Raw genomic sequence first — 19927 nt, forward strand, 5'->3', positions numbered from 1 at the left:
AATTATCAATGAATGCTCATTGTACCTGGTACTGGCAATTAGGGCTGCAACTCACAATGATGTTTGTAACAGATTAATCTGTTCCTTGATTAACCATTTGGTCCCACACATTAGAGAACAATGGGAAAAGCATGTTACAGTGTCCTAAAGTGACTTCATTAAATGTCTTTTTTGTCCAAGAAACATTTCCAAACCCAAAAGTATCAAATTCACTATGTTGTAAGACCAGGAAAAGCAGCAAATCCTTACATTTGAGAACCTAGAAATATCAAAATTTGGGCATTTTTTTCCTTGAAAATTAACTGAAACGTTTAATTGATCATGTGCAGTATAACTGATGGTTCCTGAGACTGATTTATTGATTGATCACTGAGTCTGTCTGTCTGTCTGTCTGTCTGTTTGTCTGTCTGTCAGTCTGTCTCCTTGCTCCCCTCTGCTCTGGGAGTGTTTTAGATCTTGTCTGATTGGCTGAGCAACAGCATAAGCAGCAGCCAGGCAAAAAGGCATTTTCATGTTCGCCCTTTACTTGCGTCTCTGCTTCTCCTACTGTATCTCTCTCTGTCTTGCATTATTTTATGGCTATTAAGACATAATGAGTAGAAATAATGACCTCTCACACACTAAATTGCATGCAGAGATTCATTCAAACACAAAATGAACCTACTGTATCGACTCACATTAACAGTTCAACACATAATGCATACTAAGCTGACATTAAATGCATGAGAGTTCAGGCAACTGTAAGTAAACTGAAGCTCGTGCATGTGTGTGTGTGATCTGTGGATAGGTCAGAGAGCCGAGTATTTCCTCTGCTTTGTCTTTGCTGCTCTGACTTTGTTCTCCACGATGGACTGGCTCTCTGCTCAGCACAGCAGGGGCTGTATTTCTGAATGATTTCTGCTACCTATTGATGTTTCTGCGAAGGAATCATGGCCTACATCTTTGTAAAAGAGGGAACAGACCTTGATGTGCGTCTAGACGAGAGTGCTTTGTTGAGTGCATCATTTAAGGCTTTCCATAGGGCCATCCTAATGGTCCCTGGATCCTATATTCCTCAGGGCCAAGTCTAGCCTTGTGTTGAGTTTTATGGCATTTGTCTCTTCATAGGAAGCAACATTGCAAGAGATTGGTAAGAGTTAGCTTTACAGTTCAAATTGCAAAAAAGCAAAGGTATATGGACGTTTCAAATGAAGTTTGAATGGTAACATCAGTAGGCTATAAACTGTAGATGGTTGATTTTAACATATTGACACTGGGAAACATACACTGATCATTTGACAATGGGTAAACATGTTTCTGAGAACCTGACATCCTTTTAAAGGTCTCCTTAATGGGTCATATTCAGAGGATATTGAGCTGGGGAACCAACCCAGTCTCACTCCTAACTCGTAAAATACAGACGCTTGGTTAGTGGCCCTCGGTGTGACATATCTGCACCGAGGCACCCTTTAATGGTACTATGAGACACACCAGGTGGTGGCATTTTTGATGCTCCGAGCAACTGCAGTAGTATAAAGAGCAAGAAAGTCCACAGAGTGTGGGCAGGAGTGGAGGTGGATGGGTAAACCAAACTCTGGACTTTCACCCAGGAGGCCACTGTTTGTTCACCATGTGGAGCCAAAAGTCAGCCAAGTTATTTGAATAATAAATCATACAGTAATGTAGTGTGCAAGTGTGTGTAGCATACTATGCCAGTGACATTACATTATGTTAGTAAAAGCTGTACTTATTTTAAGCCAAGCCATGATATAGTTTTTCCAAACTTAACCATGTGTTTTTCAGTTCAGTTCATTTAAATTTTATTGCAAAGCCCAATATCGCAGATCAGTTTGCCTCAGAGGGCTTTACAACATACGATATTCCGGTTTTGGCCCTGATTTTCATGCTCTCAGTGTAGTCGCTGTGATGCCACCTTTTCAGGTGATGGAAAAGGTTTATTGTGTTTCCTTCCTGGTTTGCACCAACTGACGACATGTTTTGCAGACCGTCTTTGTCCGTGCGTCGTCATCTTTCGAGTAGACGTTCCACTGCCATATTATTGACACTGGATAACCTTTTTCATCCACAATTTCATCTTTTTTTAAAGGATAATGCAAGCTCTTCCTTAGCGTCACCACCGCTTTGCTCCTCACTTCCACTCATGGGTGTACACAATGCCTCAACTCAACTCAACTTTATTTATATAGCACTTTACACACAACACCGTTGATCCAAAGTGCTCAACATCATACACAGAGGAAAACAAAAAGCAAAAGAAGAGAACAAACAAGAGAAAAAAAATAGTACGATCAAAGATAATAGTACAATTACAAAAATCCTGATAAGGATAATAGTAGTAATAAAAGCACAATAAAGGCACAGACTTCAGGTTAAAAAATTGGGCTGGTCGGCTTAGGCACAATCAAAGGCGGCTGAATACAGGTACGTTTTTAAATGACTTTAAAAATCTCAATGGTGGGGGAAAACCGGATAGGAGGAGGAAGAGAATTCCAGCGATAGAGAAACTCCTGTCCCATAACACTTAGTCCTAGATCTCGGGACTGATAAAAACCTTTGATCGGAGGATCTGAGCTCTATGGCTGTGTGATAAGGGGACAGGAGTTCTTCTGCTTCTGCTGCATGACACGCTGTTTGGCTTTATCTAGGTCTATCCATATCGAGTAAAATGACTATAGGGCATCATTGTCATCGACATACATTTTATTGCGATCCTGTTTCAAGATCGTTTTATCGCCCAGCCCTAGTCAGGCAAAAACCTAACTACATACTTTTGTTGCCTAAACTTAAGGAGGTAAACCTAAAAACAACCTAAAAAGTGTTTTACCTACATTCTTAGTTTATTTATAAAAGACACAGTATCCATTTAGAGGTACCAAGAGTGTCATAGTTTTATGTGTGGGGCCATTGTCCAAGTATTGGTATTTCACGAGTTGCCAGTGAGAGTGTGTCTGGGGAACACAGATACGCTACCCCATTCATCCATTCAGCTCACAGTTGAGTTTCAAGACCTCAACTGTGAGTTGGGTGGAAATCAGAGGATTTGGGGGCTCTGTCGGGTGCTATAACATCAGTTGAATATCTAATTTAACAAGAATAGTTCTCTGTTTTTCTCTCATGCTCACATACACGCAGACAACTTCAGCAGATTGGGACAAAGTAGCCTGTCAGGAGGCCAGAAGGTGTACAGAAGAGTCAGAGAGGGAACAGATGGACGAGAGGGAGAAAGAGAGAAAACAAACACATGCTTGAATGTTGGAAGAGCAGATTTTTTTTTTTATGTCACGATCACAGCACAGTTGGAGTTGGACACATGACCCTACCTTAGAATTTTAACCCCCTCCTCACATTTATGTCTCATGTTGTACTTGTGTCATCTCGCAGCGCTTCGGCACGCTGTCACTGTTTTCTGTGAAGTCAGCTGAAGTGCTGTATTTGTCTGCTATTTGCCTAACAGCTACAAATAAACCATATGGTAGCTGTGACCACATACTTACTCGCGTGCAACGGACAGATGGAGGGAATTATTTGATTGGCAGGTGGGCGGTCCAGCGACTACGGGTTACGGTGCGTGTCAGAAGGTGACAGACGGCGGTGTGTTGGCCACTCTAGGCACCCATCAGCATTAGCTTGATGGCATGTGTCGTCCCAGTGGGGATTGACCCCTGCTTTTATTTTCCAATTAGTTCACATTTGTGGCTCGTTAGAGTTGTCCGGTATTCACACACAAACACACACGCCCTCTGGAGCACATGTGTGTCTGCACAATGTTGGATTCACACACATTTGTACTTTAGAGTGGTGGCTGAGCTCAGGGTAGGTTATATGCAGTCAGATAGGCTCACCTACACACCTCCCACATCATTTTCCAAACACTGTGTTCAGCTTTTACACCAGCCCACTGCTTGTGGCTTTTTGTAATAGTTGCACAAGCTTTGGTGCATGCACTTATAAAGGAATACACTGTACTGTATCACATAAACAAACAGGATTGGTGTCCCATTAGGGTAAAAACAAACATCCTGAACTTTGTACTTACTTAAAGGAGCAGTGTGTGAGATTTAGGGGGCTTTAGTGGCATCTTGCAGTGAGGATTCAGGATCCTTCAACCAGTTGAAACTTCTTCCGGTTAGGATCCCTTCAGTGTTTTTATCGGGAGCAGAATCATCTTTCCAAAACAAACACACCAGGGGTCTCAGTTATAAACATTGTGCACGCACAAAACAAGGCCTGAAAGAGGGGTATGCTACTTCCCAGGCAAAATTTGTGATCTTTATACAGGCTTGATGGGAGACTTGATGGGAGAAACCCATGTTTACGAACGTTTGGGAGACAGGAAAGTTTCTACACAGATGGTGAGGTTGAAGCCTGATTGCATAAATTGTTGAATATTTTTGGTGCACGCCATTTTTGGCTTTAGTCCATACGTACATTTTCATAATGGATCCTATGCATTCTTTTATGAATGAGACCCCTGGTGATTTGAAACAGTAAAAACATTGAATAAAGCAGTTTCACTTTACAAATCAGTGTTTCTCTGGTGCTGTTCGGCTCGTCTGAGAACGTCCGTTAGCCCAACACCTGCTAAAATGTGCTCACCTTTTTTCTCTGATAACTTAAGATCCAGACGTTGGGGAGGTTTTTACTAGGAGCTAAATTATCCGCAGAGGTTGCTATCCAATCTAGAGCCAGTGTTTGGTTTGTCCATTCTGAGCTTCTGTAGAAATATAGCGGTTATAAATATTATAATCCATTTCCGCCGATATATCCCCCTAAATCTTAAACACTGGACCCTTCTCATGAAAGTGTGTGTCATAATTTCAGCCTTGATATCACCATTCTCTCTTATAAAGACATCAGATATAAATGGTGTCAACCAAATATCTTTTATGTCTCACACTAGCTTTTTATATCTCCCCATGCCTTTTTGTTATTCCACTGTTTCCTTCACCGGTGTTCTTTTGAAGGCAGGGCAACAGGAGTCGTTTCAGAGTCAGCACTGTTCCCTTCCACTGGAACTGTCACTGTTACTCAGGCCAAAACACCAGCGTTGTCACTGGACATGAATATCGACCTCAATACTGACACTAAGCCGAATATGTAAAACCCATAGATACATGGAAACAAATTTAAAATTGAATGAAGAAAGTCACATGTGGAGTCCTCAGCACAGGGGTAGATTAGATATCTGTCTTTAACAGTTATATATAGTTCAGCACTGAAACCAGCTCAGCCACGCTAGACTGTTTCATGCTGTTGTTGGCGTGTTTTCTGCTTCTCATCAGCTTCAACAGTCCACTGTTATACCACTGTTGTTTTACCTGTTAAAGGGACAGTTCACCCCCAAATCAAAAATACAAATTTCCCCTCTTACCTCTAGAGCTATTTATAAGTCATGATTGTTCTGTTGTGAGTTGCTGAGTGTTGGAGATATCAGCCGTAGAGATGTCTGCCTTCTTTCCAATGTCATGGAGCTAGATGGCACTCAGCTTTCCTGAAATCATGACCTGGTTTCTCAAAATAATCCACAGACTTTGTTGTGAGCAGTCTCATGTAGGAACTATTTTATCTCACACCCGCCAACTGTATCACCGAGCAGAAGAACATGTGCATCTACTCATGGACAAGAGGCTCATGCTTGTGACAGTACGAGATGTAAACATAAGTGACACCCTCCTTGGCTGAGCTGTAACATTGGCTAGCTCAGTAGTGTTGGGTGAGGGAGCAGTAGATGAACACTTCCTGTCACTCAACACTTTTCAAATGTATTTTTTTGGTGCTTTGAGCAGCACAAGCCGAGGGCCACTTAGTGCCATTATATTGGAGAGAAGGCATCTCTACGGCTGATATGTCCAACACTCAGCAACTCACATTAAAACAATTTAAGAAGAAAAATATGTATTTTTGGTTTTTAGGTGAACTATCTCTTTAAATATCCAAATATATCTGTATGTATAAACTGTCTCCCTAAATGTCAGCCTTTATTTCATCCATTCTTCTTTTGTCATATATGGAGTACCAGAATAAGTAGAGGGTAACGGGAGAATTTACAGCTTGAAATTGAGGAAGTACTAGACTGTTCTCACTCAGTCATGGTTGTGAGTCACTGGAGCCCAGCGATGGCCTTGTTCTCTGTGCTGAAATGCTAATCAGCATCCATCTCTCTCTCTCTATTTTTCTCTTCATCTCCTCTCTCCCTATCTCCGTGTCCTCCAGACTTTAACTACAACACAGATGGCTACGAGGGGGACGGAGCGGAGGACGGCAAGTCTCAGGATGGCTCCGAGACGCTGCCCTATATAGATGAATCGCCCACCATGTCGCCCCAGCTGTGCGCGCCCCAAGGGCCTGACGGAGAAACGGTCTCCCCCACACCCCCAGAGGGGCTGCTGCCAGGGGTAAGAGCGCACACACATACAGACACAGCCACACATCAGTAGCAGTCATCCACACTTGAACTTCTACACACAACTTCGTATGGTTAGACAATGGAATAATGTGACAGATGGAGACAGAGGGCCGTGCAACATAAATCACAGCCTGGATGTTTCAGGTTGTGATTACACACAGGATGACTGATTGGGTGCAGTTCTCCTCTAGGTGAGTTTCTTAAGGCCGCTACAAGGAGTTCGTAACCGGTTCACAATCTTAGTTCAATACCGATGTCTCTTTATAACTTGCAAAAGCAAATGAGACCATTTGCAAGAAGATAGGCTATTCCTATACCCTTCATGCCTGTCCCTGCTTCTGATACCCCGCTAAATCAGATGAAACAATTTACAACACGCATTCCCAAAGAGCCTGTGTTTACATTTTCCCAGGCAAAGTTTGGCATCAAGTTGTACCTTAGCCAGTTAAAAGGAATCAGGAGGAGATCTTCTAAACAGTTAAAAAGTTGAAGTGAAATCACTCTTACAGCCACTGAAATGTTCTTTGAAAGTATAATATTGTACATTATGAACCATCCTGACATTATTCACATGCTGTCAGGAGTATAATACATCTAAAGCCGACATATACGTCATCAGCCAAGTGTTTCTCATGCAATTAGCAGTAGGAGGTTTCTTCCTGAAGTTAGCCGCCGGAACTAGACCCTGTGTAATTGTTAGCGATTAGTCACAATAGCTGGACTGCCTGCAGCACACTGCAGGGGGCGCATTCACAGCAGCAGGAAGTGACCGCTGACCCAGATGGGGTTTGACGCCATCGGCACCAATTTGCCAGTTATTTAGTCCTTCATTCCAGGACTGTATATTCATAATGCTGTTTTTAAAAGTAGTCATTGAAGTGATCATTTGTCAGTCAATCAGTGTTCAGTGATGCCAGTTTATTCCTGTGCACCTAAAGTTCATAATTTAGGTTTTAGTTGCTGTTTTCTTTGTTTATTCGATCACTGAGGCTGTCAGGGCACATGGGGAGAAGAAATGCAATACCGCCTGTGTTTACTTCAAGAAAACTGTTGCTTCAGGAAATATGAAACACACTGTTGTCTGTAGAATCTCCCAGTTAAGTCCCACCAGACTCCAGGCATTTAGAGAGGCTGATGCAAAATCTTTCATAAAATGGAAATACATTCCTTGTCGTATAAAAATGCTGACTTTCCTGAATGGTTTTATCTGCATATATCAGCATCTGTGGCGCTGATATTTACTCCGTCACGTCAGTGGGTCAGGGTTGAGCACTGCTCTTTTCATGCCCCACAGCTATGTGTGTCCTGTGTGACCAGTTGTGTGTCATGCTGTGTGAGTGGATGCTTACCACCCAGTCCGGGAGGCTCAGCAGGAGTCATGTTGACCCTGACCTGAACTGATCCTCCCACACGCACACAATAAGAGGCTACATCACAGCAGCAGCTTTAACATGCAGGTGGAACTGGCTCCGACTTTTGTTTTGTGGTTTACACTTTCAAAGCTTGTTTCTTTATTATACATTATAACAGAAGTAGGGAATTTTCCTGGAAATACCCTTAGACACCTTTTATAGAAATGTCTCATGGTCACCTTTTCCAACCTGACTCTCACAGCTCCCACTTTGCTCTATTTGCTCTTTAATTCCGCCCGCTCTCTCCCATTGACTCTTTTTATTTCTCCTTCAAGCAGCTTTATTGTCATCGCATTATCGCAGCAGTGCAAACACACCGTGGCCTTGATCATTGACCTTCTTGTTATAGCAGTGATGTATGAATTATTCATTTTATTGTTCTGTTGAATTCACAGTGAATCACCCTGAGGTCGGCTCGTTTAAATGAAAATGTGTCTCCATCTAGTGGCACCATGTGGTAACAGAGACAGGACATTTTCACATTTGTTTTCTGATTGCTTCAGCACCATCTTTGAAACTAGAGTAAAGGCTATTTTTTTGCAAAACTTAAATTTAAACCAAACCAGTGAAACATTAAACATCTTCTGCAAAAGCAAACGATCTTAAAAAACTCTTCAAACTGTTTAAAAATTGTGTTTTTGTGTCAGTTCAGTACACACACTTACATTTGAATTAGCACACAAGGCACCAACTATACACTGATACTATAAATTAGATGTGAAAAACTTCTTCCCTTGGAGGGCCAAAACTGAAACCTAATGTTGGGCCATGGGCCTAAAGCAAACACCTATTGTATTGTATTGTATTGTATTGTATTGTATTGTATTGTTAAGATGCAAAATGGTAGTAGGATTAAGTAGTAGGATTAAGATGCAAAATGGTAGTAGGATTGCATTTCCCTTAATTGAAATCCCTTTTGTCCATGTGCCAACGTCTCTACAATCGTTTCTTACTGCACCTGAGCCAAACTGACTTTCTGCACCAAGTGTTACTCTGCCCACTGTGCTTAGATTATGAAAAATCACTAACACTTATCAGGGATCCTATATATTTAAAGAGCATTTTAACCCCACAAAAAAATAAAACAGCAGTATATATTAATTTCACATTTTTAGGGGGTTAGAAACATATGGCGGGCAAAATTGAGCCTTGTGTCCGGCTTACTCCAGTTCCCAAACAGCGGCTTGTGGCACTTGTGCCTTTTGCTTTTTCTGTGTGCAGATCACAGCAGTTTGCAATACCGTTTTATCATACATGTTGTAAACACACATACACACAGGTATCCAAATGTGTAAATTATCCATGTTCATTCTGAACACTATTACTATTGTTCCTCAAACACTCCTTAAACAAAAAATCAAAAAAGAAATGGGAAAGATTTGTGTAAGAAAACAAAGAACAGAAAAAAAAAAATCTGCTTCATCTCGCCTTCTCTGTGGGGCCGGCAGTAACTTCATTCACATCTTTCTGTCCAATATTGCCCTCCATTGTTGTTCAAATCAAATGTTCACCTGTGGTTTATTTATAGTGCTCAAGCTTTGATTTGTAAGTGAGCTCATTTCCTAAAAATGTTTTCACATATGTCAGAGTAGAGATGTGTAGAGACCAATGTTTCCAGTTTTGCGAGAAGTGCATTATTAAATTACAAACAGAGTGTAAAGCAAAGAATGTGCATCCTGTTTGGCACACTTGGTAAATGCACTGCTTCAAGAATCACTGTGAGTGTTAAAGCATTCAGCAAAACTGCAATAATGTGAAAGGACTAGTCCAATGACCTGTTGCTAGAGGCTTGCTCTCAGGAATTTAGTTTCCTCAGTGAGAGTTAATTATATTTTCATTAGCACGAACCACTTGAAAAAAAAATGCAGTTGAAGTACTCATTCACTTTTAAATGCAGTGAATCCTGGGAACCTCAGGTCGCTGTTAATGATGAAATAAAGTGGTCGCAAGAAAAAGATTCTTCAGGCACTTTTAGGAACATTTTATATGATAAACACTTGAATCCCTTCACCTTTAAGTAACCATCATTGCAGGCATAATGTTAGGCAAACAGCTCTGAATAATCTCAATATGTAGTTCTGATACTTTATTTTGGAGCAGTTTATAGTTTGGTAGGCTGGTTTGATGCTGCTACAGATTAAATGTGGAGGATTCACGTCAGACGCTGCAGCCTCTGAAGTCTTTCCACTGTAGTCGTCCTCTCCTCACCGCCTTGTTAAGTTGGCCTTTCTTTCCGCTGAGTTTGCCTTTCGTCTGCTGATGTGAGAGATCCAACGCTGGCACCTCCATGCCAAGTTGCATACATTCTGCATGAGGAGCGTGTTTGTAAATGTGCGCGCATGAGAGTTAAATGGACATGAATATGTTTTAGTTTGTATTTTGGGTTGGTTTAAAACCATGGCGTCAGTGTATCTGTGTATACCACCCTCTGTTGTTGCTCTGTCTGTGTTTTTTTCCCCACCTTCAAAGGATTTTTAAATGGTGGGTCTAAAGATAGTGGGTGTTATAAAAGGGAAAATTGGTGATTTAATGTTGAATAAATTAAATTTACTTGACAAGTTATTTGGAGCACAAAAGCTGCCAAAATGTAAAATAAACAAATGTATTTAAAAATGAATAAATAAAAAATAAATGTGAAATGAATGTATGAATTAATAAAAAAAAATACATACATTTAAAAATAACTAAAAAATATATATAAAAATAATTCAATAAGTAAATAGATAAATAAGTAAAAAAAATAAAAGGGAAAATTTAACAGGAAAGTAAATAGAGGAAATAGTACAAAGATGGAGAAATAAAGCCATTTATTAATTATTTTGGCAGCTTCAATTTTATTCTTTCTTTTCTTCATTTTATTTGATCCTCCTTGTTTCTGCCTTTTGTTATTTTACTTTCTATCCTTTGTCCTCTTTTTTTGTATGCTCCTTTATCCACCCATATTAATGGCTTGCAACTAAGATGACCTAGAAATACAAGCCACAAGCATAAATTTACTCTTTTTTTGTTTTCCCAACGCTCTTCCGAGGTTGCAGCTTGTAAAATAAATCTCACCTACATAATAAAGGCGAGGATAATGATACTCAACTTTCAACCTGCAGGCCAAATCTGGCCCCTGATAGGTGCCAAGTGGGAGCTGACCATTTTCTAACTCACAATCAAAATAAATTGATTCACGCTGGGATTTTTTTTTTCTCACTCTGAATCTAAATAAGGAGCAAGAATACATTGAAAATAATTACCAAAATAGAGCTTGTTTATATTAAAAATGTTAGGGGAGGATCCTCCATACCTCCTGGCAGTCCTCATATCCTAGAGGCGCCCCTTTTTACACCTGAACTAGGCAGGACTGGTCATCTGGATTTACCTCTTGGCAAAGAGGAGTGGTGACAGCACATTTTAAAGGCTGAAAACAGGCAATTAAATGAAAAATGAACACATTAATTTTCCTTTATCTGTGCTTATTTTTTAAAAGTGTATTCATTTTATTTGATAAATATTGTAGATGTTTGATTACCAACTGGCCCCTGGCCTCCTGTCATGTTGCAAAAGTAGCCCCTGGGCAAAACAAGTCAAGTATCCCCGGGCTAGGAGGTAAGCAACCTGAAGAACTAGCCTTGAATTTGCAAGATAAGCTTGCAGAAATTGCCTTAAGACTTAAGACTCTGAAGAACCAGCCAGAGAAATGGGGGGAGGAAAATCCAGAGGGAGGCTGACTTCCTGTAAAGTGGCTCCTAGGGTTCAGGAGCAGGGTGAGAGGTCGTGGCGAGTGAACTGTTTTCACTCACAAACTCACAGCTGAGTCATCACATCTCAATCTTCTTTCCAGTATCCAGAGTTATTGATTTTCCAAACAGACCTTCTTGGTGCACATGTCTGTTTTAACAGTTTTATATTTGAACCTGGTGTTCTGCCTGCTCTAAACTGCTGTTACCCAGTGAACTATGTGACCTGTAATTAGAATCAGCCGCACCAGCGGCACATTAGCTGGTCTCAGCTCCACATCCAAGGCTCTCAGCAGATCAATACAGAGACAATGGCCAGAGAGAAGGAGACAGAACTCAGTGATGTGAGAAAGAGAGAAACTGTGTGTTTGAGGAAGTGGCTTTTGCCTGAAGATACGGAAGAAAGAAATGAAGAGAAAGAAGCGGCACTCTCCCAGTGAAGCTCAGACAGAAACAGTCTATGTAGTCATCAAGGAAGTGGCTGGATAGCGTTTTGTTGTGAGGGGAGGGGCGGGTGTAGAGGGAGGGCAGACCTCATCGACCGAGGTGGAACAGTGGTACACACACACACACACACACACACTCTCTCACACCAGGAAGCCCGGCAGAGGAAGGGGGGTGGGGTTGTGTAGGCGGGGTCCTCTCTCTTTCTCTCTCGGTGTCCAGACGACTTGCTCTGAAGGGAAAACACTGATGTGTCCGGACAGGCCCTGAAGAAGGGGATCAGAGGCAGAAAGAGGAGAGGAGGAGGAGGAGAAAGAAAGAAAAGAAAGAGAGAATCATGGAGGAAGAAGAGGAGGAGGTGCTGTGCTACTTGGACAGTGTGCTGGAGGAGGAGGATGTGTTTGAATATGGAGATGGGGAGCTGGATCCCATCACTCCGACACATAGACAGTTCAAGGTGAGACAGCTGGATGCAGGGGAATACACACACTCATACACACATATGGACACACTTACGCAAGTCTGACCTGCTGACTGGGCTTGAAAGCTTGACTATATATAGCAAAGTGTGTAGTCTTGCTGATGTTTTGGCGTGATGTGGTGTCACTTTGTGCCGCTACGTGTGCCTATGAGCCATCTGGGCTGCAAGACTGTGTGTATGTGTGTGTGTGTGTGACAGCCATTGATGTGTCAGCGTGGCCTGATGAGGCAGTGACTCCAGAGCACATGTCTCCTTACTCTGCTGCTTTTTAAAGACAGCTGGTCTGTTTCTAATAGTAACTTCTGTCTGTGAAGCAGTGTGTGTTTGTGAGTATGTGAGTATGTGTACTCCTGCCAGATGAATTGACAAATAGCAGAGCTGTCTGCGTCGTTCCCGGTCACTCTTGATATCAGCTCCTTTATCACACACAATGAGAGCAGAGGGCACAACAAAAAGCATGTAGTTTTTCTTCTTCTCCGTATTAAAAACGTAAGTGAGACACACAGGAGCAGGTTGCCATGGAAAAATCCTTTCACCGCTCATGTATTTCTCATCTTGCCCTCTCCCGCCACACAGTAGCTCTTTGTACAGCTGAGGGAAAATATTCCCACTGTCAGAAAAAATAGTTTTCCTGTTTCTTTTTTCACCCTAATGTGACATGTTTGTCACGGAGGTAGTAAGACTTACAAGTCATCAACATGTACTCGTTTACTTTTACTACAAAATGCATGCGTTTAGTTGTGGGTCAGTGTGACGACACAGATCTGGCATCATAACTCAGACCTCAAAGAAGCTAAGAAATCCTGTAAGAAATAGCTCAGGGGTGTAATTTCGATAGAAGTACAATGACACTTGTCTGGAGATGTGGACATGTGGTTCGTGGTGCTTAAAATAAATGGTGAGCTGTAGCCGTACTTGCATATCAAAGAGTCTCAAGAGTGTGACTCATTTCTGGTGCCGCTTTTGTTTTGTGTTTGAGTTAGAGGGAACGTTTTCTCTCAGTTTCTTTCAAGGAATGCCAGCATTAAAGCAGACTCAAACTCTGCTGAATACATGGGCTGTCGAAATCCTTCATTAACTTGCCGAAGTGTTGATGTGAATGCAGCCTGATAGATTTTGAAAGACGTCCCTCATTGAAATCTCTCCACAGTTGGATTGAAAGAGATTAGTTGTCACTTCTGGCTCTTTTTATGATTCGCTTTAGATTTAGTCACTATTCTGTCGGACACACACCAAATTACTTACACAGACAGATTTCCAATGTTGGAATAATATCAGAGAGAGAGTTTTGATAGAATTGTGGCGTGCTCCCATGATCTTGATCATTTGGTTTAAGTTGGTCTTTTTCTCGTCTTGATGTCTTGATTTGAGGTTCAATGAACACTGTCAACAACCAATAGCTTCGCTCTCTCCAGCACCAAACAGGAAGCAGCATGCCTGGTGGACAGTAAACATGGAGGGCCCTCCAGTGAGGTGCAAGAACATGAACAAGTCTTGGTTCTCTTGTACTGTGGAAAAGGAGGAGAAACTGGCCGGAGGTGTGGAGTTAACAAGAGTCAATGTTTAACCATAGACTGTATAAATTAATGAATGTAGCTACTGTGATGTCGCCCTTTGGTTTATGGACGAGTCTGGCATTTTGGCTGTTTTGGAACCAGAAGTGACCATATTTGGGCAAAAGGCTGGCTCTGTGGAGGAACTTAGAAGCTGAGGACACTATCTGCCGATAGTTTGTCCCCCAAAGCAGACCATAAGTAATTTTGCGTAACTTTAGAGCCCAGTTTTTACATAACTCACCTGTTAAGATTTTGTTAAGGCTTAAACACGTTTATTTCCGCTGTAAAGTAAAGTTATTAATAACTTTTCATTTTTAATAGCAGTTACAACAACAAACAAGATGACAACAACCAAAATGATATGACAAACGGACAAACAGACAAACAACTGAACAAATGAACTAGCAAAAAAGGAGGTGGGGGAGTACAGAGTATGACAGAGATTCAATTATACAGTCTGTTTACGTTTTCTCAAAACACGATCTAATAAAGTTCCAGGGACTGTCAAATTCATCAGGCATAGCATCACATCATCTTGAAGAGTTAGAGCAGCCTTGTTGCCTTGTTGTCAAAGATAGCAGAACACAACAGCTTATACATTGTTGAGACTGTACCTCTCTTGCCAGCAGCCCTCATTAATTGGTCTTCCAAGTCTCTCTTGTTCCCTATGTCCATACCCTTAGAAAGCAATGACTTCAAAACAGATTTAATTTGCAGGTAAGATAAAAATTCTGAATCTCTCAGCCCAAACTTTTTTAACCAACCATTTTTAAACACCTGCCCCACCTGTTTTATGTTATGTTGCTGTCATATACTATTTTTAAGGACTTTACCTCCTAAGTAAAGTTGGGCATTATTAACATGAGGGTCTATGGGGATTGACTCACCCCTGGTTCCAGCCTTAAGTGGCCATTAGAGGAGCTGCAGTTTTTGCAACTATGCGTTGGCTTCATTTTTCAGCCTCAGAGGTTGCTCCTTGTGTTAAATACCGCGTGTATCTGATCCACCAACCAGCACTTACTTTAGTGAGAAATCTTATTTTTGAAACGGTTCATCTCTCACTCCCACTATCTCCTTTCACTAACATAACACAGCCAACCACTTGTTGGTAGCGAGTTGAGACAACAAGTTTGTATGCAAGTACTGTGTATCTTTTTTGAGGACACATGAGGAATTGTCATATTTCTGAAAGGGATTTTAGTGTAATATTTTTCACCAAGAGCAGGACTGGTAATAATCTCAAAAGGAATCTGGTTCTAGTCTTGCAAATAGTGACCCTGCATGATCCTCAGTCTTTGCAAAATCTTTCAGTGTGAGACTTAAAACTCACACTGTCTGTAGATGTGAGAAGGTGCCAGACTTTAGTCTTTTAAAAGTCTTCCTGTGTATGGTTGGCGTTACTTGACAGAAACAATCACATATGGAAATGCATGTTGATGAACAGGTGCACATGTAACATTTAAGAGTTATCACATGTGACAGCACATACATATTCCTCATCTCTCTCTGAAAGTTTGATGAATGCACAGTATGATGTGTCTTGTACAGGAAAATATCTTAGATAGGAATAGTGTCGCTAAATCTCTGCTGTCCTCCAGTGAACGGATGCTTACTAAACCTGTAATTAAGACATGTAAAGTGTTTATTGGCACACAGTGTATACGCTGTACATGGTTATACAGCACACCTCCAGTCTCGAGGGATAACATCAGTGTCAGAAGGTGGATGTTGTCGTGATTGGGTTAAACAATGAGGTCATGGCTCCTTCCTTGTCTTATCAGGCAGGGCTGGTGTGCTGATATCATTGTAAGGATCTGCTCTTGTTAATAATTAATCTTCCTCTCTGCCCTCATGCCCGTTCTTTGGCCTCCCTCAAAGTACATATGACACTTCAACACTGCTTTCACCACAGTTCTCCACTGTGTTGCCTTTTTTGTGTGCATGGACGTGTGTGTGAATGACAGCCTGAGCAGGTGTTTTGTTTGGGAAAGCTGCTGATTTACTGTTAATCTATATGCTGTTTTATTATGGAGGAATATTTAAATGAGGATTGTTCGTGTTGATTTCACGCATTTTGAGTGTTTTGGTCAACGCATTGTTTGATATGTTTTATAAATAAAGTGGCTTGACCTTACTTGTTAAGATTACATTAACACCACTGTGAGTTTTTACCATTTACACTACAGTGTGAATTGCGTGGCAGGTGTTAATATATCTTTATGAATAATATACTCTGTATATGAAGAATGAAGCATCGTTATCATTCTCACACCATCACATAGTGTGAACTATATAAACTCAATGGCTTGCTGACTAGATTAGATGGTGCAAGTGAGAGTGAGTCTGTGTGTTGATCTGCAAAGCACACAGTTTGTATTAGGGTTGTCTCAAGTGTTGACTCCAAAACAGAGTAAATCCCCACAGACCTCCATGTTGAAATGTCCAACGTCACAGCAGAGATAAACATGTTCACAGCCTGGTACAAAAAAAAAAAAAACGGTTTTGGTCTTTATAGCTAAGCCCCAAAGTTATGCATATTCAAGAGTGTGGCCGCTTTGAGTTCGTGTCCTCTGCTTCTCAGTTACATCCGACCCTTGCTGCTCTACAGCGCCAACCTCTCATCCAAATATGGTCACCTCTGGCTCCAAAAACAAAGATGGTGACAGCCAATATGCTTAACGTGAGGCTTTAAAACGGGAGTCCACAAACCAATGGGTGCTTGGGATTTGACGTTTTTGTCCACCTGCCACTGTGGCTAATGAGTTCCAAAACATACCTGCTACTTAATAGATTACCTTTTTTTTGGTTGGGGGGGGGGGGGGGGGGGGGGGGGGGGGTAAATCTAGCAGCCACTTGCGTATTTTCTGTAATTTTCAACTTTTCTCATCAAGTGCTTGTTTGCTTTATGATAATTAATGTGTAAAAATTCTGACAGGCAGATGAGGACAAACATGCACAGGTGAGATTCTCTTGTCAGGTGACTTTTTCTTCATTACCTTGGATAAGCAAATTTACACAGTATGATAAAAGTCAATTTTCATACCACGATGCATTGCTGCTAACCTAGTTTATATAACACAGTTCATGTTCTTACATAAAATGAAGATAGATTTCATTCATTCCAATCTGTAACAACTTTATCCAAGTCCACGATTGAAAAGAGCAGGGAGAAGAAAAATCTTTATCTCTACCTGTCTGTGTGTTCTCTATTTAAACAACATAAATACCTTTTAAAGCACTTGTACACACAAAGGTAAACATCGCTCATTGAAGGTGGAGTCAGAGTTTCTGGACAAAGATGGATGATATTTGCACCCAGCACAAACAAATGCGCCCCTCCCGTCAGTGCTCCTTCAGAAGCTCCTTGTTAACATCCCTCTGTTCCCACTCTCCTTTTTCATTATACAACCGTGGCCTTTCCCATGTCCTGTGTACAAGCACATCACAATTGTGTTGTGTGGCTCAGTCCGAGCCACTTTGTTTGTTTCCCATTTACAACCCAGGACTGTGTGTGAACACCAGGTTTTTTTCTTCAGTGCTCCCACAGAACAAACCGCTTGGCGCAGTGGTTAGCACGAGCATGCCATGTACAAAGGCAACGTCACAGAACAAACAAGTAGAGGTCTGAAAGGAGATATTAACTGAACTTTACAAAAGCATATTGAATCAGGATTGTTGACTTCACGTTTGAAGTCATGCTGTCCAGTCATTTTGTCTCTTTACATTTTCTTAAATTGAATAAGCATCGATAACACGTGAAATTACTTGCCAGAGAATTTCACAGTTTGACAGGGGCGGCTGTGTCAGGAGGTGGAGCCGGTCGTCCACTAATTGGAGGGCAGGAGGTTTGATCCCCGGTTCCTCCAGTCCGCATGCCAAAGTATGCTTGGGCAAGATACCGAACCCCAAATTGTCCCCGATGGCTGTTCCATCAGTGTGTGAGAGGTCACTGAGTAGCAGGTGGCACCTTGAATGGTAGCGTCAGCCACCAGTGTGTGAATGTATGTGTGAATGGGTGAATGTGACATGTAGTGTGAAAGTGCTTTGACACCTTTGATTTTATATAAATCATGTGAGATTTATAGTTACATCCAAAGTACAGTAGATGAATAACAGGCATGTCAGACAGATGAATTGAATGCCTAAAGGTGTTTACTGAAGTGAGTCTGACTGTCTCATCCTCCAGTATCCCGTATTTCACTGCCTTCTGCCCAGTGCATGCTGGGATGACGGGATAATGCAGAATACCAACAGCAAGACTGTGAAGAACCTCACCTCAGTCTAACCTCTGTCGCTCACTGCTTGCAGCTGTATTTCTCACCTTTTCTTCTTTGAAGTATTCTCACTCAGACTAGTGTTTTCCTCAGGACAGGGATAAAAGTATTAGTGCGTCTTGTTTTGCTCTCACTCGGTGTTCCCCAAACATGGCTAGGGAGGTGACTTCCCTGATATTGAATCAAAATGCAGCGGCTGCCTGGAAGTACTGTATGAGGAGTAAGTGTTTCCCACAGAGGAAGTAAGCCATTTACATGTTTTTAGATCTGCCTAGATTCCCAATAAACAGATGCCACTCATTCCTACAAACTCTGGATGTGTGTGTATTAGTCTCATGTTTACCTAATGTGGTAACTGCAGTGGCATCATGCAGGAAACAAGCGTGAGTCACCGTTCTGTGATGTGGTGTTGGTTAGAAATGTGAAATGTATAACTACATGTATGTTTTATCCTGCAGGGGGACATAGAGAAAGGACTGGAGATGAAGAAACTGGTGCTGTCTGGTTTCTTGGCCAGTGAGGAGATCTACATTAACCAGCTGGAGGCCCTGCTACTGGTGAGATGCACACACACACACACACACGGTGCACGAAACACAGTGCACAAAACACACAACACCACGTGTTAACATAATACAGCTGGTGTGAAGAAAATGTCTCTCTCTGACACTGACTGACAGATTCACTTCTTTTTGGTGGCAAAAAAAAAAACCCCAGTGTGTTAAAGGGACAGTTCACCAAAAAAATCAAAATTGCGCATTTTTGCTCTTACCATTAGTGCTATTCATCACTAGTTTTCTTTTGGTGTGATTTGCCCGGGTGTTGGAGATATCGGCTGTAAAGATGTCTGTCTTCTCTTGAGTATAATGGAACTAGATGGCACTCGGCTTGTGGTGCTCAAAGAGCCAAAAATAAATACATTTGCAAAACTCAACAGCAATGTCTCCTTCCAGAAATCATGACCCAGTTACTCAAGATAATCCACAGACCTTGTTGTGAGCAGTTTCATGTAGGAACTATTTTCTTTCTACTCGGGATGCACTGATTTATCGGCTGGACATCTGTATGTGATGATGTTCACCTTGTTGACTGCCATCGGCCTTCCTGCAAATAATATGACTTTCACTGATGGCGGTGGACGATGTTTTTCTGTTGTGTCACAGCAATTTTGTGCAGGCTAAAAAGCAGCGCTCGAGGCTAACAGCGTCCTGTCATCCTGGGGACAATAGAAAACATTTTGGGAATGGACAGAGATCTCGCCTGGGATGCTGTCAGGACTAAATAGAATAAACTCACCACTGGTGTATCAGGGGGCGCCCCCTATTGTTTCCCTGTTAATGTGACATTGTTAACAACAAATCTGTGTTAAAGGGAAATTTCGGTTTATTTCAACCCGTCTCCTATCGTCCTAAATTTGTTTCAAGTGACTAGTGACATAGAAATAATAGTTAGCATGTTAGCCGTTAGCCTAGATACAGCCGTAGCGTCAGACCTGTTAAAACGTAATTGAACGGGCATCCTTTCAAGTGCAAAGTTAGTCCACTAAACAAGCTTTTTTTCCACAAAGACCGCCTCATATCATTAGGATAAATGTCAGATAACATATAGAAAATGACATGTAAACGTGTT

At 41.5% G+C, this 19927-nt stretch overlaps 1 protein-coding gene across 4 annotated transcripts in view; it reads left to right on the forward strand.

The window, feature by feature from the left end:
• The window catches only part of abr (ABR activator of RhoGEF and GTPase), a 209596-nt gene that overhangs the window by 72686 nt on the left and 116983 nt on the right, over positions 1–19927 (forward strand). For 3 of the 4 annotated variants that reach the window (XM_078172357.1, XM_078172358.1, XM_078172359.1), the window contains exons 2-3: positions 6214–6395; positions 18757–18855. In XM_078172357.1, the coding sequence (XP_078028483.1) occupies positions 6214–6395; positions 18757–18855 (281 nt within the window). Of the gene's footprint in view, positions 1–6213; positions 6396–12204; positions 12445–18756; positions 18856–19927 lie in introns of those variants that run through there. The other variant, XM_078172360.1, reaches the window with a different exon arrangement.

The sequence above is a fragment of the Epinephelus lanceolatus genome, chromosome 11 (genome assembly GCF_041903045.1).
Source record: "Epinephelus lanceolatus isolate andai-2023 chromosome 11, ASM4190304v1, whole genome shotgun sequence".
Taxonomy (NCBI): domain Eukaryota; kingdom Metazoa; phylum Chordata; class Actinopteri; order Perciformes; family Serranidae; genus Epinephelus; species Epinephelus lanceolatus.